Source organism: Drosophila persimilis, unplaced genomic scaffold (genome assembly GCF_003286085.1).
Source record: "Drosophila persimilis strain 14011-0111.01,24,50 unplaced genomic scaffold, DperRS2 tig00000002-arrow-pilon, whole genome shotgun sequence".
NCBI classification, from domain to species: Eukaryota; Metazoa; Arthropoda; class Insecta; order Diptera; family Drosophilidae; genus Drosophila; species Drosophila persimilis.
The window spans coordinates 13,069,082-13,089,628 of NW_020825289.1; the positions used below are offsets into that span (position 1 = coordinate 13,069,082).

General features: G+C 45.5%; 1 protein-coding gene across 1 annotated transcript in view; it reads left to right on the plus strand.

Moving 5' to 3' along the window:
• Positions 1–4,259: 4,259 nt before the first annotated feature.
• The window catches only part of LOC6592597 (neurogenic protein mastermind), a 45,242-nt gene continuing 28,954 nt past the window's right edge, over positions 4,260–20,547 (plus strand). The window contains exon 1 of the mRNA XM_026985176.1: positions 4,260–5,077. Coding sequence (XP_026840977.1) covers positions 4,352–5,077 — 726 coding nt within the window. The 5' untranslated portion in view covers positions 4,260–4,351. The remainder of the gene's footprint in view (positions 5,078–20,547) is intronic.

The following is a 20,547-nucleotide window of genomic DNA, read 5'->3' on the forward strand; positions in this document are numbered from 1 at the left end:
CCATCAGGAAAATCAGTCCTTACGTCGCAAGTAGCGACACACCTGCCGCGTCACTCCACTGTCCAGTACCCGTAATGGTCCTTGCCGTGCCGGAACTCTGTTCAGTTCTTGTAGGGTGAGACTTCTCTAATTGTACAATCGTATTCAGAAGATAAGAGGGAAGGAGGGAAGGACATTGAGAAAATTTCACTCAAAGTTGGCGTCCAAGGCGCATGTGCTGGGCCATGGCCAAAAAGGAAGCAACGACAGGGCTAGAGACCCTCCCGGTTCTTGAGTTTCCTATCTCTGGAAGGCCTCACCTCTTTTAAATACACTTTGCACATGGAGATACTGGTGCACCTCCTTCACCCAACCCCCCCACCAGGGCACCCACTCTCTTTTTCTTTGAGGCTCCACTTCCACTCGCTGCGAAGGAGGACTTTGCGGCTATTCGCTCGCAACGGACTTCAGTCGGGCGCCTGCCTTTGGCGCCGCCGGATGGATGCTGCGCTCCATGTGGGCTCCTCCTGTGGCGTGTGGCGTTCGGCCGGCGAGTTCTGCTTTTGGGGGATTTTATGCGTAGTCCGGAGTGCGACAACTCCTTGGGCTTTTGGTGGCTTTTTGGCTCGAAAAGCGGATCTTTCTCGCAATTTGGAATAGGCGCTCAGCGCGCCAAAAAGGGGGATGGAAAACAGAGGTTTTCCAGTCCGTCACACACACACACACACACACACAAACACTGGGGAAACTGGGGAAAAGGCAGGCAACATTGTTTCTCTCTTTGTATCTCCACCTTTCTCTCATTCGCTCTCTTTCTGCCTCGTTGTGGGTCCCTGGCTGTGTTTGCTTGTTGCCTGTTATTTCCGATAAAATTGACTTTTTGTCGCCCTCGTCGTTTGTCGTTTGTCGCTTGTCGTTTACCGTTTGTCGTGTGTCGCTTTCGTCAGTTGGCTCGCCGCGGCACCATTTTGTTTGGCGTCGGTTTCTAATGGGCCCACAGCCGTGGCAGCGCATCGATTGCTGTTTGTTGGTGCAGGGGGCTGTGGGCATTGGCACTGGAAGGCAGCGTCTCTACGAACGCGCGCTTAAAACCGCTGGACTGGCACTGGCGCAGCCTTGAGACGCTGCTGGAAACGCGCGCGTTTTGTGCCGCACGCTCTCTCTCTCGGTTTTTTTCTTTTCTAATTTTTGTTAATTTATTAAATAAATAGTACATTAGAACCAGTAGGTTATAAAACACTATATATTTGAGTTTAATATCTATGTATTCTTATGTACATATGTATTTGTATATGCAGAGTGTCTTCATAAAATTATAATCAGATGCAAATGCCATAAAAACAAAATCAATTCTTGCCGACGCTTTTCTGCTTCTTTGTTGTTGGTTCACAGCATTAACAGACAAACGCACACACACACACACACACAGAGACACTCAGCCACACGCTCTGTCAGACAGATAGACCCTCATTCGCTCACTCTCTCACTCACTCTCTCTCTCTCTGTCTCTGTGTTGTTCCATTTTGCGTCTACCACTCTCTCAATACCGTTTAACAGTAACAGAGCTCGTTGCTGAGTAAAAATGCGCCACAATCGTGCTACTAATGCCTGCTGATCGCCTGTTCGTTTTTGCGATAGACGGGCGACGTAAGTCGCCGCCGTTTTGCCTGAAAAGTCGCCGTCGTGCATTTGATGCTTTGGCGCGTTTGGTGTTTTCTTTGAATTTTTCGTCTGTCGACTGAGTGGGGGCCGACGGCGGTTAGAATCGCGCGACGGCTCCAACGATATGCCGCGGTTTTGTCGTCGCCGGCGATTTTTTAATTCGCGCCGATTTTGCAATGTTTTGTGCCGCCGGCAGTACATTTAAATGTTAACAGAATAGTTAACATTGCGCTCTCTCTGTTACTCTCCCTCTGCTGTGGCTGTATTTTTTTTTTGTGTGCTCTCAGTTGCGTTGCTGCTTGGAGGGGGGAAACAAAAAAAGATCATTAGGAAGTTTATTTTGCAAAAACATATTTTTAAGATGAGAAAATACATGTTCGGGTCTCGATTCTCTTTGGTAAGTGTTGTGCATGTTTAGTTATTCGTAAAAAGAATGAAATGCTAAGCAAATCAAGTCATATTATTGTATATATTGCAGTATCAATTCAAATTAACATTATCCATAATACTAACATGTATGTATAATATGTACACGCTCTGGCCTGATTTGTTCCACTGTATCGTACAGATGCACGTAGACATTTCTGGCCTGGGCTCTCTTTCCGCTCTCGCATGCTGTTTGCCGTTGTTCCGGTCTATCTCTCTTCCTTTTGTTCTCTCAACGCTGATGAATATGTAGAGGCATTGATAATAATGACGTTTACAATGTTGCTACTGATTGCAAAATTCTGCGCGCGTGTGTGTGTGCAGCCTCCACATCTGCTGTTACCCCTTTTCTTAGGTTCACTTTTACAGTTACTGTACAAATCTCTTTACGCTGAAGTTTTCTTGCTTTTCCCCATTGAGAAGGATTTATATTGCCTGAACTTTTACGAGTCCCATCGATTTCTTTCTGCCCGTTTGCTCTTTGTGCGGAAGAATCTTCTCAAGAGCCATGGCCAAAATTAATGATACCGAAACGCAAGACAGTCGAAGAATTTAATTAAAAATTCTAAGACCCTGAAATATGTTCGGTTCTCTCTGCCTCCCTCTCTCGCTGTCTCTCTCACACATTAGAAAATGCTATCAATGATTTCTATGACGTCACACATGTCATTTTATTGCATTGTAAATGCTTATCAATGACTACCTCAATGGGTGGAATTCCTATCTGGGCTCTCTTTTCTAATTAAATGCAAACGCTAGAGGTAGCAAGAATAGCAATAACAGTATTAGTCGAGAGCAGCAAACAAATCCAGGCAAAGAGTTTGACCTTTTTTCTCGTTTCTGGCTCTCGGCTCTCTCTGCGAACACACACGCACACACCAGCTCACTCACTCCCACCTGTGGGGGGAGAGAGCAACAGCAGCAGAAGACAAATGTAAACAATGCTCTCGCTCTCAATTTTGCTTTTCTGTCCTCTCGTTCAATCACACTCGCCGCTCGCTCACTGTCTTTCTCTCTCTCGCCTACACCTGCTGCGGCTGCTGGTCGCCTGTTCAAACGTTCGGCCGAACCGCCGTTCGTTTGTATGGGGAATCGAACGCGAGTAAAGTCGCGATGTTTTCGAATGCTCGATTTTGTTGAAAACCAGTTTTTCTTCGTGTGTCTGATGTCTGTCTTTTCGTGAAAGGGTGAAAGACGGCGGCGGGGCTTTGCTTTGGGTTAGGTTAGCCATAGCCTGTTGTTTACAGCTTAATTTGCTTGCCCCGCCGCGGACAAGTCGCAGCAGTCCTTTTCCATCCAGCTTCCCACCTCTCCCTGCTGTCCACGTGCCATATTGCATAGGCATAAGGTTGCAAAAGGTTTGTTGTTTTTTTTTTGCCGTTTCTCCTCCCTTTTGCGCCTCTGCAATATCTACAGTTGTTCGTCTTCGCCGTCATTCGTCGTCGGGCTCGTATTCGTTCGGTTCGGGCTCCAACGACCGTTGACTCCCCCACTCAAAGCTCCGTCGTCCGTCATTCAGTCATTCATTCAAGCGCCAGACGCTGCTCAGGGCAGTTGTTCAGTTTGTCAATTTCTTGCCGCTGCCGGCCGACGCCGCGCTTTGGACACGCGATTTTCTGTGTGTGTGTGTGTGAGAGTGTGTAAGAAACGCGCGACAGCCGCCTGCGTTTCGCTAGCGATTAATGTTTTAATCAGTTTTTGTCGCTTTTGTTGTTATTCGGAGTATTTTCGGATGCATTCTTATCAGTTCTTCGATCTATTCTGTTTATAATTTGTTGGGGGTTTTTTTTTTTGCTATGATCTCTCTCTCCTTTCGCTCTCTTTCACTCTATGGTTGTGGGGGTCGTCGCTTCTTATCAGCGAATTTCGGGTTCCGTTTCCACATAATCTATTTATTTCCGAAAGATGATCATTACTTGAAGCAACTTTAAAACTAATAAACATTTTTACCCTTTGTCTCTTTCGCTTTTCAGAGCTTGCCCCAAGATGATGACCTTGCCGCCGTTCGGCTGGTTCCACTTTCTCCAGCTTCCTTTGCACCGCTCGACGTAGAACCCCACGGACTTCCACAGAGGGGAAACCCTCACCAGCTCCAATCAAAGCGTCAGCCACTGCCACTAGTAGCCATACATCAGATACAATATATATATAGTTTATATATATATATAGATTTGGCCCAGCGTCTTGTTCTTCGTGATTTCGTCGCTGTCAGCGCTCGACGCCGACTGAGACGAGAGCAGCGAAGCAACGAGAGCACAGCGAAAGCCTCACCACGGACGCATTTATGGATGCGGGCGGCCTGCCAGTCTTCCAAGCCAGCCAAGCAGCCGCAGCCGTCGCCCAGCAGCAGCAGCAGCAGCAACAACAGCAGCAACATCAGCATCTGAATCTCCAACTGCATCCGCAGCACTTGGGCCTACACCTGCAACAGCAACAGCAACTGCAACTGCAACACAATGCACAGGCGCAACAGCAGCAGCAGATACAAGTGCAACAGCAGCAACAGCAACAACAGCAGCAGCAGCAGCACTCTCCCTACAATGCCAACCTGGGAGCAACAGCCGGAATCGTCGGCGGCCTTGTTGCTGGCGGCAACGGAGCTGGCGGCCCTTCAAATCCAGGAGTCAGCCTCGGACCCAACAGTGGGGGCGGCGGACCATCGCCTAGCGATGCCCTGCCACCCAAGCGACAGCCCAATGTGGACCGACTGCGACGCCGCATGGAGAACTACCGACGACGGCAGACGGACTGCGTGCCGCGATACGAGCAGACCTTCAGCACCGTCTGCGAGCAGCAGAACCAGGAGACCACGGCCCTCCAGAAGCGCTTCCTCGAGAGCAAGAACAAGCGGGCGGCCAAGAAGACCGACAAGAAGCTGCCCGATCCCCAGCAGCAGCAGCACCAGCAGCAGCAGCACCAGCAACATCAGCAGCAGCAACATCAGCAACAGCAGCATCAACAGGCGGCACAGACGATGTTAGCCGGACAACTGCAGAGCAGTGTTCATGTGGTGAGTGCCCCAATTATCCGTATGACATTATTTGGGATAGAGTTTGATCTGTGGCTTCAATCGTTAAGATCCCAAGCTGAAATGCAAGAAGACCGTCGGTTAACTATCACGTAGAATATCCTATGACAGTGCATCGTAACAATGGTTGAGTCATACACACGCAATGTATGTTGTTTCGCCAGAATGCCTGGAAAGGGGATGAAATAACAGAAGGATAACAAAGGTAGCAGCAGTAAAGTAAAACTCTAGACATTCCATGGACATGATCCTATTTGCTTGAAGTGCCATACGATCTCCATTGAAGACTGCTGCAGAGGCTCCCCCCCCAACCAGTAGCGGCTCCTCTCTTCGAATTGGAATTGTGAAATGATTGTGAATTCGTATTGGGTAAGAGTCTGAGCATTTTCTCGTCAAATGCAAATCGCATCAATGCATAGTTGCTTCATATTGGTGCATGGTGCATGGTGCAGCTCCAGCGTGAAGCTCCAAAGACTGGCCAGTGTACTGCAGCGGAGACGAGGGGAACAGCTCACACACACACACACACGGGAAATAATAATGAGGTCAGCGATTTTTGTGTTGTTTTTCTTTCAGTTTTCGGTTCAGTTTCACCCAGAGTTCGCATTCGAACTGCCTGAGCCGCCAACTTGTAGCCACAAGATACTGTATCTGCTGTTGCCTTTGGTGTTTTTTCTTTGCTTTTGCTCGTACTCGTCTTATAGGTACTACTTAGTGGACTGCATTTGAAAATATGTGCCTTGAAACCACAGCAAACAAACCAAAAAACAAAAACAAAAAAACACAGCCCGTGTATACTTTTTGATTTGTTTCCATGCGGTGAGGCATGATGCAAGTCGCTGCTGCTGCAGACATACATATGTACATAATTGTTAGTTCTCTTGACAATCCGTCAAAAGCGACTTTATCTCCGTGGCTGTTGTTTCTGTAATTACCAGAAAGAGACCCCGAGCTCGAGTCGAGCTTCTACGAGTACATACATATGTACATATATATCTTTTATCTGTCGCACACACAGAACGTGAGTTATTCTGAGATCAGTTTTGAGTGGAAAAGTTTTTCCGCATCCGCATCCGCCTGCCAATGTCAGGTCTTCGTCTTCGTCTCCCTACCCCTCTCCCTCTCCGTCACCGCCTCACCTTATAATTATTCATTGCTGGGGTTTTTGTTGTTTGCTTGGGTTCCGTTCTCCTCTTAATTCAAGTTCTTTTCATATGCAAAAACTTTGCTTAGTCAGAGGTCTATGGAACTCCAAGGGGCAACAAGAAAAGGAGACAGGTAGATAGACAGAGAGACAGAGTGAGAGAGAGAAAGAGATAATCTTCCATATTGATTCGCTGTAAAAATAGCCCATAAACGAAAGGACTCTAGCAAAGACTATACGTTCGAGTATTTCTTTTCTTTAAGGATGTTCTCAAAATGAATATACAAATATTTAATTCGATTATCAGTTGAGATTTGAAGGCAGCTTCCTCTCAAATCAAAATAAATCAAATTGCCGCAGCATCCGGCAGCAGTAGCTCGAAGATGCCACATTTCTAGCTGCCGCGTGGCATCTCTCGAATGAATTAATCATCAATGAGATGGATGGATGGATGGCTGGATGGACGGGGGGTGCCTAATCTTACAGTGCTTTTCACTTTTCTTTTCATTTATTTGCGCGTCTTTTAATGTTTTTGGAAAACTTTTACTGCCGCCAGCGGCTGGTGGCAGTGAAAATCGCTGCAAATTGCGGCCATTGTGGCCGGGGTGCAACATGCAAAACAAGAAAGCAACAGCAGCGGCAACAAAAAAATTATTGTTTATAATGTGTGTGTTTGTATTTGTTGTTGTTTTTTGGGAAAGTCGCGTGTTGCAATTTCTTCTTGTTGTTGTTGTTGTTTTCGTTGCACTTTTTTTCTGATTTTTATTGGCTTCGTCTTCGCGGTGAGGGGGGGAGGGAGGGGTAGGCTTTGTTTTTCTCCTTTCCATTCATTGTTGCCAATTTTCACTTCAGTTCGGGGTCGTGTGGCATTTTCTGACAGCCGTCAGTCTGTCAGTCTGTCAGTCAGTCAGTCAGTCATTCATTCAACGAAACAAAAGTTGTTGCATGTGGCAACCGGCGCACAACCCACCGCTGTGCCTCTTTCCCCTGCTCCTCCTCCTATCTATGGCTGCAGCTCTGAGTGCGAGTAGATTGTTGTTTTTTTTCAAGTGCCACCTTTTGCTCCGGCTCCTGCTTCTGTTGTTGCATCTTGATTGACAAGTGACAACATATTATTGGCGTATCGTTGCAAGCTTTGATTAGTTGGTTGTTGCTTCATTGTTGTTGTTGTTGTTGTTGTAACATTGTTTACAGTGCCTCAGGCCTTAGGGGTCTGTGGAGTGATTGCAATTTACAGGGAATGGCGGCCATATATATGGTTAAGGGGCTACCAGGTTTTTGGAATGCTTTCAGACATCTGATCTTATTTCCAATTAAGCGAAGGGCTGTACGTTGATTCGGCTTAAAAATTTCCCATAAACGAATGGACACGATAGGTAGGAGCTTCCCATTAGCTAACGTCCTACACAAGGGATGGGCTTAGAGCTTCAACCCCCCCTTCAACCTGTCGACAATTTACGTATTTTAAGAGTTTTAACAAATTTCTATTGAATGCATCATTTATCTTCGATTCGCAATCGATGGCCAGGGCAGACATCCCCCTACCAGCGCAGAGGCGACTCCACCTTAACAGTGTGTAACACCCGTGCACCCCTGTACCCCTGCACCCGTGCACCCCTGTACCCCTGCACCCGTGCACCCCTGCACCCCTGCACCCCTTGCGTTGCTCTGCTGTCTTTGTGTGCCCCCAAATGGAAAGATGTGTGGAGCTGACGAAGGGGTTGGAGCCACGGAAGAGTTCTGGTTGGTTTTCGACAAAATCGATTCCATTTCGACAAATGGCCAAAAAGGAATGAGACCCGAAAAAAAAGAAGGGACAGGAAACGAAGGCACTCTGAAATGCAGACGTAAAACCAAAGGCGGTCCTGCTGCCACCGCGTTGATATATTCCGTGTATATTTATAGGAAATTACATGGTATATGCAATTTCTGTGATTTTTCCATTAGTACTTTCAAGAGTTCCATACGGAATGATCTATTCTTTATGGCAGAGACAGCTGGTTAGAAGTTCGGATACAAACAGAGTAATAATTTTGAGTAGAAAGAACTTCCATTTTGTTGCCCTTCCAGTGGCACAGTGGGGCCAAAGTTGGGGCTGCCTCTGCCTCTATTTCCACACACATTTCTGCCCCGTTTTTCTGAGGGTATACACATCCTTTACCCGTGGCACTTCAAAGGCTTCCCTTTTCGGTGCATGATATCCTTGTGGTGCAGTGGGGTCCTGTGCCAAGGGTTGAGGGGCTGTGTGTGTGTGTGTGTGTGTGGGTTGCTCAAACACCAAAAATTGTGCATATTTTATTTATTATGTTTGGCAAATTTCATTGCATATTAAAGATGCAATTTTCCGCAAGAGGAAGAACGGTTTTTCCTCCCCATTATACTGGCCGCACACCACCCCCCCGCCTCTATTTCCGCCGCCTTCCGCCTGTCCTTTCAAAGCTTCGCTTCCTTCTGCCGAGAGCTTTAAGTTCCTTGGGGCTGGCTTTTTGTCAATTGTCTCGAAACATTTTAATTGCTTTACGTTTTGTTGTTTGTATTTGTTGTTGTTGCCAGGACAGAAATAATAAACAAGACAAAAGCGTAACACATCCCAAAAGCAGGAGGGGGCTAGGCTTGTGATTGAAAGGCAGACTTTTAACCCTTAAATACTCGTAATAATCGTTTGATAAACGTTCTCTTTTTTGTCCGCTTTTATTTGCGGACAAAATTGAGAGGATGCTGGTTAAAGGCGGGGACTATGTATAAGGTGGGACGTGAAGACTGTTCTCCTGTCGCTACTTTATTTACTTTACTTTTTTCGTGGCCTTTTCATCCATCCATCCATCCATCCACACATCATCAACAAGGTCTCCCCCTCCTTGCCGCACCTGAACGCTCTGAAGACAAGCCAGGCGAACATCCCCCCCTCCTCCCCGTGGACCCCTTTGTGATACCTTGGCTCCTTGGTTCTTGCCCCCCCCCCCCCCCCCCCCCCCCCCCCCCCTGTTGCTGGCGTTGCTCTTTCGGTTTTGCCTTTAAAAATCGATAAACTCATTTTGAAGTTGTACCCACAGACACACACCAGTAAGGAAAGCACATAGACACACACACACACTTGAATAGACTGTACCTACTTTTATTTTGTATGCGCCTACTAACCTCCCTTGCGAAAACCAATCCTAAGATTGCTCTCTTTAGCGCTTTAAAAGGCAGCGAGAGATTTATTCTTCGGCAAACGACGCTGCCCAAGTGGGCAAAGAGAATGCTGGAGAATCCAAAGACCAAATAATTTAATAAATAAATAATTTAATAAAAATACATGTCGTGTGCATGACGTTTGCTAGCCTCGTGGACTCTGCTGTGTATCCTCTTGACTGTTTTGGATAGCCTCCCCAATTAGAGACAAGTCTGAGAGTCACAAATGGCAGATCTAACCTTATCCTATCCTAGAGAATGAATGTGGGTACAGTTTCTGTCGTATTTTAAGGATTTAATGATTATCATTACGAACAATTGCCCGTTTGTCAATCACTTTCCACCTGCCTGCCGTTCAATCCAGAGCATGTCGCATCGATGCTTAAACGTTTACCGAAATTTCAATCAGCGCTTCTCGCCGTCAGATTCCCTCACATTGCTGGCCCATTACTCGACGTTGATGAGAATAGTGGTTAACCCTTGGATAAGGTGGTGGGGGAGGGGGGTTCCACCCTGCTCCGTTTTCCATTTGCATCCCGAACAGAACGACTCGGCCATGTCCGAGGCCACGACCCCAGGCTTGCATTCAATTTGTGTATCGATTACACGGCATGAGGCTCTTGTCACAGGCTGTGTGTGTGGGAGGGGGGGACCACAGAGCATTGGAGTATTGCACTCATATGCAAAATGAACACAAGTGCGGTTATTGTGTCAAAAGCCAAAGGCAAATACTCGATTGATTTGGCCGTTAATGAGAAATTCGAGTCACCAATAGAAGAAAATACTAATTAAGTGAACTTTCAGCGATGCCCATCAATGTGGATTGCTCTAACGAGAGATATCGATGATTAAGCGTCATATTTGTCGGGAAATTCCTTGGTTTTTTGTTACAAAACTGGTGTCTAGGATACGGGGGGCTTTCCTCTCACCTCTTCCTGTTCTGCCCATCATTTTGTTCAATTATAAAACTAAATAAAACTGTTGAAAGTCCTCATTAGATGCTGTTTGCACTGTACCATCCATCCAGCTGTAGTCGTAGGGGTTCAGGGGGGGGAGGGAGGACTCTTAATGAGCTTCTTCATGCATTGTGGAGCCCAAAATGGAGCTGATCCGTTTTGCCTGGCATACGCGACGTATGCGTAATATTTGCCATGATTTTTAATCAGCTTAGCGTTGAGATCCTGGAACACAATGGAACACAATTCTTGACCATTGGGTGCCCAGGCAGCAACGGACGAAAGAGATTAACAGAGAGAGAGAGAGAGAGCGAGAGCGAAAAAACAAACACTTTTCATTACTGAACTGGAGCGGAAATGGCAAATTAACTGCACAAATACACGGAAACAGTGTGCGTGTGCGTCGGTGTAAGTGCGAGCATATATGCTCATTTATTCATTTCCCTGCACACCCTCTGGCCCCATCAATACCATCCAAATCCCCTTTGGCCAGACCGCCCATCGCGAGTCGAGAGTCAGAAAAGCGGATTTCGGTTACCACATGGTCCTAGCGAGAGATAAGGACATACTGATAAATGGGATTGAGTGACTAGGATCTATAAACCAGAAAACCCAAAGCGAACGATAGTTCTTAAAGATTACACAAATTATGATTTAAATTACGGACGAATTCGACTGTAATGTTCTCCTTTCGAATCATAGAAATCTTCAGCTCAGGTAATGGATATTTTGTACTCCTTCTCTTCGAACGATCCCCGACGGGAGGCCCACCTTTTGTGAAAAAAAACTGTACGTTTTCAACACTTGACACAACAAAACAAAAGTCAACAAGAGGAGGTGGGTATCGGTCGCTGGAGGGGCAACGTCATCGTCATCAATGTCAGTCGCTGACGAAATGTTTGCGAATACGTATATAAATGTTAAATGAATCGTGTGGCATGGTGCGGGGGGGAGGGGTCTGTGGATGTGGGGGGTCTGAGACAATGAAGTCCATCCCGACATGTGGACAACAAATTTACGTTTGAGTGAACTTTTTTCTTGTTGCTAAACCGGACAGGGTGATACATACACTCGAAAGCGAGCGACTCGTCGCTGTCGATGCCGCCGCCGCCGCCGCCGGAAGTTCAAAAGGTGACAATGGAGACAGTCAGAGAAGGCTGGCCGGGGGATACCCGGGTGGGGGGCAGAGCTGGACAATTGGCGGCAGAATTCGCTTTAAGCAATTAAATTTATGAGATTGTTTACTGTACTACAGGGTACTCGCAGAACACGAAAGAGATTAGTGTACGAAACGGAAGGGAAATACAACCATAAATTCAGCGTATTCCTTCTTTATGAATCGAAAATGATGCACAGATGAAGTTTGTATTATATTTAAAGGGTATGTGCTTCTTTTTTGTTAAAAGTCTAGCCATCGTATCATAGCAACCATTAACCATAATTGAGTCAAGTATCCCCTAAACGAAAGGGCAATCCAACAGGATTTCTCCAGAAGTGCTGATGAGAGTCGGAGAATCTTGAGCCTTTTGGAGACCCAAATGTCGAAAGGTTACGTATCTGCCGTAATAAGCCCCATAAAGAAGTATATATCAAGCACACACACACACACGCACAAGTGCCCTGAGAGCCGTAAAATGTATCTTTGGTTCACATTTAAATCCGTAATTTCAATTCAACTTGTCGTGTTTACACACACAATGCATAATTTATAGAAATTTGTCTGCAAAGCGCAGCAGCAGCAGCAGCACAGGCAGTGGCAGAGGCAGCGGCTGCGGCAGCGGCTGCGGCAGAGATAGCCGGAGAGGGAGATATAGGCAGCGAAAGGCAGTGAGAGCAAGAGCGGGCGAGAGCTCATGTAACGTTAAGTATTGGGACGCTTGGCGTGCGTACAGTGCAATAGAAAAGTCACTGGACAGCCGTGGGATTTGAGAGGAATAATTCAATAGGAATTCAAAACTTAAATAAAAGCAATTTTTCGTTCGAGACATCAAAAGAAGGAATTTTTACCAAAAATGGTTTCAATTGTAAAACATTACCATAAATAATCCAACAAATTTCTGCTGCAAAAAGAAAAGCAAAGACAACAACAAATGCAATCAAATTTTAATGAAACATAACACTCTATAGGCAGGCAATATTTTCTTTATTTATTGGGAAATTGAAAATCGTGTATACAAACTTTCTGCACGCAGTGTGTGGGGGAGACGAGCCCGAGCCCGAGAGCCGCCCTGGCACGCTTTGTGTCTTTCCCCTCTCAAGTGTCGTCGCATATGGCCAGCAACTGACTGTCCCTCGTGTTCTGTGTGTATTGTGCTCTTTCTCTCTCTCCCACTCGCTCGCTCGCCCGCTCTCTCACTCTCCTCTGGTCCTTCTATTCTGCACCTTTCTGCTGATTCGCTGCTGCTGTTGTTGTTGGTTGCTTTTGAAGCGTCTGTAATGGGGCGCCGGTGTCGCTTCGCCGTTTGTCGAAAGGGGGCGGCGTGGGTGTGAGCAGGGACGCTACACATAACAGTGAGTGCCTATACATGTGTGATGGCATGTCCGTGCCCGTTCCCGTGCCCGTGCCCGTGCCCGTCTCCATATCTGTGCCCCTGTATTTCTTTGTGTGTAAACTCAACGAAGCTTAAAAGCTTTGTTTGCACCATGGAACGGACGACTTGAATATTTGTAGTGTCTGTGCGACTGATTTCCCTCCATTCCAATTTGTAAATAAACTGAAAGTATTCTGTTTCAAAAAAATAAAAAATAAGTTGATAAGAACCTTAAGGTACAAATAAGAATTCCCTGCATTTTGTGTTTATTTAAACATCCGTTCGATTGGAAATCGGGGGAATTCCCCGCTGCACAAGGGGGGGGGAGGGGCGGCGCGTTGCACCCTCCTTTCCCACTGAAAAACTGTGCCATTCTATTGAGTGCCGCCGCGCCCACCCCTCCACCCCTCCACCAAGATGTGCAACGAAAGCTAAAACGACGCAACATCAACAAAAAAAAAAGAGGAAAATTCAGTTTGAGGCAGCCGCATAATCCACTTTTGGATCAACCCCACAGCTAGCCCCACTCCCCCTGCGTGGCATGCTGCACAGTGCCTTTTGTTGTTGCGAAGAAATATAAAAAATAATTGGAAGTCGCCCGCAACGTTCCTGCTGCTGCTGCTGCTGCTGCTGTGTTGTCGCTCTCGTCGGCAACGTCAGAGTCAGCGTCAGCGCCGCCGTTGACGTTTTTCTTGTTAGCTGCACTGCACTCTCTCTTTCGGCCAAGCAGCCACCGAAAGCCCTCCCTTCGCCTGGCTGCAGCCAAGCAGCCCTGGTCTCTCCCTTTGGTCGATGGGTGGCGGCCCAATCTCTTGTTCTTGCTCCCCCTGTCGCTGGATCCTTTCGGTTTCTCTTTTGATTTGGCTTTTGTTTGCTGTTGATTAGGGAGGAGAAGCAGAAGAGAAGGCATGCAGAGGGCGGAGCTGGTAGAGGGCGCAGGGATGCCCTATTTGTTTCAACAATTTGTGGGAAAAATTTACCACAGATTTTGAAGATTCTATGAATTCTAAAACTCCTTTAGAGTCCGATATCAATCTTTCGGAAAAGGATATACAGACTCCCTGCAAATCCTATGGATACTATGATTTCTCATATGCATTGCTCCATAAAAGCCCCATCATCCAAGCCCGTGTTTGCCCTGTCATCAGCAGCTCTGTTAAATTACTATTTTTTGATTGAGAATCCCATTGGAGTCGCCAGCAGTCGTCGCTCCTTCCTGTAATCGCGTTGTTATCCCCCGTGTTTTATCAACACTTTCTCCATCAGCCCTTACCGTCATCATCAACGTCATCGTCATTGTCATCGTCATCAGCATCATCATAATCATAACTATTATTATTAACGACAGTGAAACGAGCCTATTTAGCTTCAAGCTTCTTTGGCCAAGACACACCCGCTCCCTCTCCCTCTCTCTCCCTCTCTCGCTGTCAACCCAAGGGATGAACCAACCCCTACTCTAGCAACACAAAACTTTGGCAGGCGATAAAAATTTGTCTACATTAGCTGGTGGAGAGGGAGTAGCCCCCGAAATGTTGCACACTTTTGGTGTGGCATATGCCGCACAAACATATCCCCACCCCCAACCGCTTGACAACTATCTCTGGACTATCTGGTGTTTTCTGTTTTGGGTTACCATCTTAACGGTATTTACGGCCATCGAGGCCATCCTCTCGTCCACCTACGGAGCACCGTGTGCAGACCCTTCTGCAGCCACCAGCTTTCAACGATTTGTGGCATGGCTTAAAGTTCTTGACTAGAGTGCGCATGCCCTGCCATCTGCCTGGGTTTTTAAGTTATTCCTGCCTGTCTCTGTTAATTGCCCCCATTCTTGGCCCGCACTGCCACACCGTCAGTGGCACCCTTCTGCCGCCCTGCCACCGAATTAGGCTTCCTCTCCGCAGATTGAATTAACTGATTTTACTGGTGCCGCTGCTGCTGTGGCTGTTGCTGGTGCGTTGACATAAACAAACAAAAGTTCACACTAAACAAAATAAATAAATAGAGTGCAAATTTCATTTGATTAAATGCCACCAAAGTGACGATGGCGACGATGTTGCTTAATTGAATATCGGGCAACAGCAAAAACAGCAACAGAGCCGACTTTTCGAAGATCGAAGCTTGGGATACCCTCGCAGATCTAGTGTTCCTAGGGGAGCTCCCATGGCTATCTTCGAAAAAAGGATTGATCTGGAGAATATAAACCTATGTACATACATAATACTATAATGGAGTAGTGGGAAAAGTAAATTTCATATTCACATCATTCCTCTGGCTTACCAAAGGGTATCGTTGGGCTCGTTGCACAGCTACAGTTCTCGGATATAAAATCCACTTGACGACAAGGCAGCTAAGACAATTGCAAGGCGTGACAGCCCTCCTTCCCGTTCCCGTTCTCTCCATGTCTTTGTCGTTGCATTCAAACAGAATTCAATTAAGTTGATTGCAAATCGTTGCCGTCAAAATGAAAGATACAACAACAACAAAACCAATAAAAAAAACCCGAACCAGACGGAACCAGAAATGGCATATTAAAGTGAGCGGCTATAGTCAATGTTTTAGTAGGCGTGGCTAAAATATTTAAAAAAAAAATATGTACAAGTTTTGATTTGCCATAAAATGAATTTACTTTTTCTGTTTTTCCATTCGAAATGGGCAAACAATAAAATTAAAAGCCAATAAAAACGGATTATAATAGATATTATTTTCTAAATTTATTGAAAATTCACTAATTTAATTTCATCAACTTTGATCTGAAAACCCTGTTAAAATAAGCAATAAGCTCCCTTTTTTTTTTGTGTTATTTGTCTAGTCATGTTTTCCTTTACCAATATCTCCCATAAGAATGATGATTCTTGATCAAAGTTGTGCCTAAAAGTCTCTCTAACATTTTAAACTACCCAAAGAAAAGCCCAGAAAATTAAGCCAATCTCGGCCATTGGTAGATTTTTGAACTTTTATTAGCAGGGAATTTGGTAATGTAAAGCCAGAAAACAGGAAATGTTTTAACATTTAATAGCTTGGAAAATTAGTGGTCAATATTTGCTATATTTTAAGTTAATTATAGCTTGCATTTGCTGTCCCTTTCTCCAATTTCTATTCCGTACTACTCTTCTTCCGCATTTTGGAGGCTGTCATGTTTTGGTCGACACTTTTGGCTAATTGGTGTTGTCGGCATCACTGGCCCACTGTCATTCAGCCATAATGATATGAATATTTTTCTGCAGCACTTGAAAAATGAAAAAAAATAGAGATGATAATATACTGTCAATGTTTGTAAATTATTTGCATGAAAAAATTAACATTTTTTCCGTCACTGTTAATGATTTATCTGGCACTTTTTGTTGTGTTGCACTTTATGGGGTGTAAGATATATTAATTAATTTACAAAACATATGCGACACTTTTAGTGCCGCTTGACAACAGATCCGTGGCCGCAGGAATGTTTGGTTTGCAGCTGCAACACGCTGCGTATGGGTAATGTGGCAGTAGATTTATGAAGAGACGTCGAGCGGGGTTCCGTCTCTGCAGTTCTCCCTAAAAATGCTTCGTTCCACCTCTTTTCTTTTCACACACACAATTTGCTCCAACTTTTTGGTAATTGTACTTCTAATTGCTTGATTACAGCTTTAATTGCTTGTTCCAAAAACACTCACTGTTAATTTTCAGCTGTTATTTAACAGTCCACATAGACTGACAGAGTGAGTGAGTGAGAGTGAGAGAGAGGGAGAGAGAGAACGAGTCACTTAGTCAGTCCGTTAGGCAGAGGGTTTTTTTTTGTTTTGCCTGCATTTGTGATTGTTTTCTTTCTGTTGTTTTGATTTGCTTTTTCTTTCCTCTACTTCGCCTCCTACTCTCTCTCTCTCTCTCTGACTCTCTGGAGTTGGGTCTGTCTGCGTATCCTAGCCTCCCCCCTCAAAAGTATATTGAAGCAAAGGTAAGGTCCCAGGCTTAATCTCCACTCTCGCTCGCTCGAACATTAAAACATTTGGTCACTCCTGTTGCACTGCCCTACCATCGGCCTTATATACCTTGTGCCCCAACGCGTTGGCGCTCTCTCTCTCTCTCTGCCTTAACGATGAGAGCGAGAACCTTTGTAAATTTTAATGGCAAATCTGCTGCCATTTGCGGCACATTTCGCGTACAATTTTCATTTTTGTTGTGCCCACATATTTATTTTCATGGCTTGCCCTAGGTTGTGGGTCGAGGGGGGGTGTGTGGTGGGGTGATTGGGCGGTCTGGTGGCTGTACCAAGCATTTCCAGACGGCGAGGCAGAGGCGGAGGCGCACTTTACATTTGTTTTGTTTATTTTGGCGTGAGAGAGCTTGAAGAAAGACACACACGGCCTGAGAGAGAGAGAGAGAGAGAGTGAGAGAAAGAGAGTGTGTGTGAGTGTGAGAGAGGGTCCACGTACCGGCACGAGAGTGAGGTGAGGCTCTCCTTATTGTGGCTGCTGTTGCTGGCATTGCATGCCATTTCCCGTTATCAGTGGCAGACTTTCTGCCAACCTGCTGTCGCTCGGCATCGGCGTTGGCGCTGGCGTTGGCGTCGCTGCTTACGGCTCTGTCCACGCTCAACGGTGACGCCAGCTACAGTGGGTGCGCGAAAAAAGTCAAATCTTTTATATGCTGTAAATAAACAAAACAAATTTAAGATATTTTTCATACCAAGCGAGGTCTCTCTTCTAAACTGTACTTTGGAAATGCTCTCGACTTTGGTTGGATTTCTCTCTGCTTTTGATGTGAACTCCGACCACTGTGCAACTCGGCCGCGGCTAATTTTGGATTTTCTAAGCGAACAGCGTGAATTATTTTTAGCTTTGCTGTGCGTCGTCGTCGTCTACTGCGACGTCAGAGTCGACTGCGGGCATCGGGGGCAGGCAGCCATCCACATGCAGATTTTTGCAATTGTTTGCCTTATTTGGCCGCTGACGCTGTTTTTGTTGTTGCTGGCTGTATTTTTAGATCGTTGATTTATCATTCGAATTGCATTTACGCTGCATTTGCTGCTAATCATCATTCCCTCTCACTCTATGTCTTCCTCTCTCTCTCTCTCTCTCTCGTTGCAGGTGAGTTCTGGCATTATTTGGTCGTGTAAAAATGCATTAGATGCAGATGGAACCGTAAGTAAACATGAGAGTGATTCGTTGGGGATTAAAGATAAGCTAGAGCCCAGAGAGCGCGTCACCAACGGACAGCGTCAGAGTACAGCAGATTGGATTTTTCTATGATCCGAAATTCGAATCGTAATGAAATCGTAATACTCGAGAGCGTATATTTGACACGGTTATTCCATAGCACACACACACACATGCAGGCCCTACAGACAGTTTCCGTCATTTTAATAGATTTTAATCATTAAAAGTGGCATTCTTAATTTAACGAACATGCAATTTCTTTATCAGATGGAACCTAGAATATTATTCTACCTATGTAGCTTTAAAGTAAAAGTTTTCAAGTAGGTAGACTCCTGAAGAAATGAAAACAAATCAAATTATTAAGGAGAACAATAGTATGAAACAAAATGCATTCCGAAATAGGTAGAGGACAGAGTTTTTTTATAGAAGTAAACTTGATCTGTATGCTAGAAATCATAGTTTTTAGTGTACATATATTATTTTGACCACAGCTGTACGTACATATGTAAGTACATACATATGTATGAATGCACAGGCACGGATTTAGAATTGTGTCACCGCGTAAGCAAATCCGATCTGAGTGAGTATGTAAGTATGTACGTACATATGTATATGTATGTATGAGTGTGGCGATATTTAGAGCCAAGCCGAGCCGAGACCGCTGTCCCAGTTGCACTCCTCCCTGCTCTCTTTCCAGCCTGCAGTTGGTGTTCCGTTCGGTCAGCTGCAGTCTACATACACACACTCTATACTCTCCCCCTACTCTACACTACACTCCACTCCACTTCACTCCACTTCATTCATTTCCACTACTTCTTGCATTTGCTTCTGCTTGTGCTTCTTCTTCGTCTCATTATTCCCATTTCATTTGCATTTGTGGATGTACATGTGTATTCTCTCAGCTTTCTCGCTGGGTGAAGTGTTTACATTTTGCGTTTGAATTATCGTTGTTTTTTCTGTGCTACTCTTTGATTTCTGTATTCCCTGGTTCATGCTGCTGCTGTTGTTGCTTATTTAAAGCTAATTTTAGTATTTAGTTTGCATTTCAATTCCATTTTCAAATTGGGAATGGGAGAAATGCTTTTATTGGGCCTGAGAGGGAACTGTACTGTGCTATACTTTTCATTTTGATTTCCCATCGTTCTGTTGGCATTTTTGGGAAGAGGTTCATTTAAGGAAAATATACGGAGCTTTAATTGTGTAATTGTAGATCTAAACAGAAGCTGAAGCACCTAAAACTGAACGCCAGGATGGTACTGCTAAAGCTTTTGCCAACGACAAAGCTTTTATATAATCGGTTCAGGCTGAATATCAATTAGAAAACCACTTTAGTTCTTCCATCTATTTTATCCAGCTGCAAAGCAATTTTTGTTCTTTTTTGAGTACTGATGCAAATAGTGTGAATAACAAAAGTTTACCGACAGTAAAAAAGCATCGGAAAAGCTTAAGCGGTAATCAGAAAGATCTGTCTCACCGGCAAAAGTTTCATTCAAACGGTTAAAGCCAGCCGCCTTTGCTCTGCTAAGCTGCCCGATCTCTCCTCTCTATCGGCTTTCGCTCTCTTTCTTTCTCTCTCTGCACTGCACTGCACTGCCTTGGAGCGTGTTGTTGTCACAATTGAAGCGCAGTTTCGGGCCAGCCACCACCACAACAACAGCAAAAAGAGAAGAAAAAAAACCAGCAACAAAAATACTGAGCCGTGCGAAATCCCTTGAAGCGTTTCAACGTTGTTTTTTTTTCATTTGTGTGTGTGCTCGTGTGTTGGTTTCGGTTTGTTTGATTTGGTTTGCTCAAGGTGTATTTTTACTAAGGTGAGGCATTTTACAGTGCACTCTCACGATTTTTAAGACTTAACTATCTACGAAGATACAAGGAAGCTAGCAACGTGTATACAATCTTTGACACTAGGATAGAGCGGGAATGGAATCCCCACCTTACAGATTAGTACACCTTGGAGCTGCTCACCTTCGGCTCAACAGCGACAGCGAAGCGAACCGACAACGGGCTGAGGCTGAAGCTGAGACTGTGACTGAGGCTCGTGCTGTTACATTTGAATGAGCAACGTTGACGTCGACGTCGACGTCGGAGTTGGAATTGGACTTGGAATTGGAGTTTGAGCTTCTGCTGTTGCTAGAGTAGGGGGAGGAGCAGCTGGAGTGGTGGTCCGTAGATGTAGCTGTAGTCATTTATCACTCGCCTTTAACTCTCTCTCCCTCTCTCTCTCTCTCTCTCGCTCTGCTGGCCTTCTGCTCCTTCGCCTTGGCCCATAAATATCATATTAAAGATTTGCCTTAGAATCGTCCCTTGCGCTGACGTCGACGCTGACGCTGCGCGTTTGCATTAGCGCCAAATGTTGTCTGTTTATCTCTCGCTAGTTATTGCCGGCTGTCCATAGGTGGTGCTGCTGTGCTGGTATGAGTGTGGGTGCGGGGCAGAATGGGTGTGTGTGTGTGTGTGTGTGTGTGTGTGTGTGTGTGTGTGTGTACTGCCCCTGTTTCGGTGGTTGCAAAAC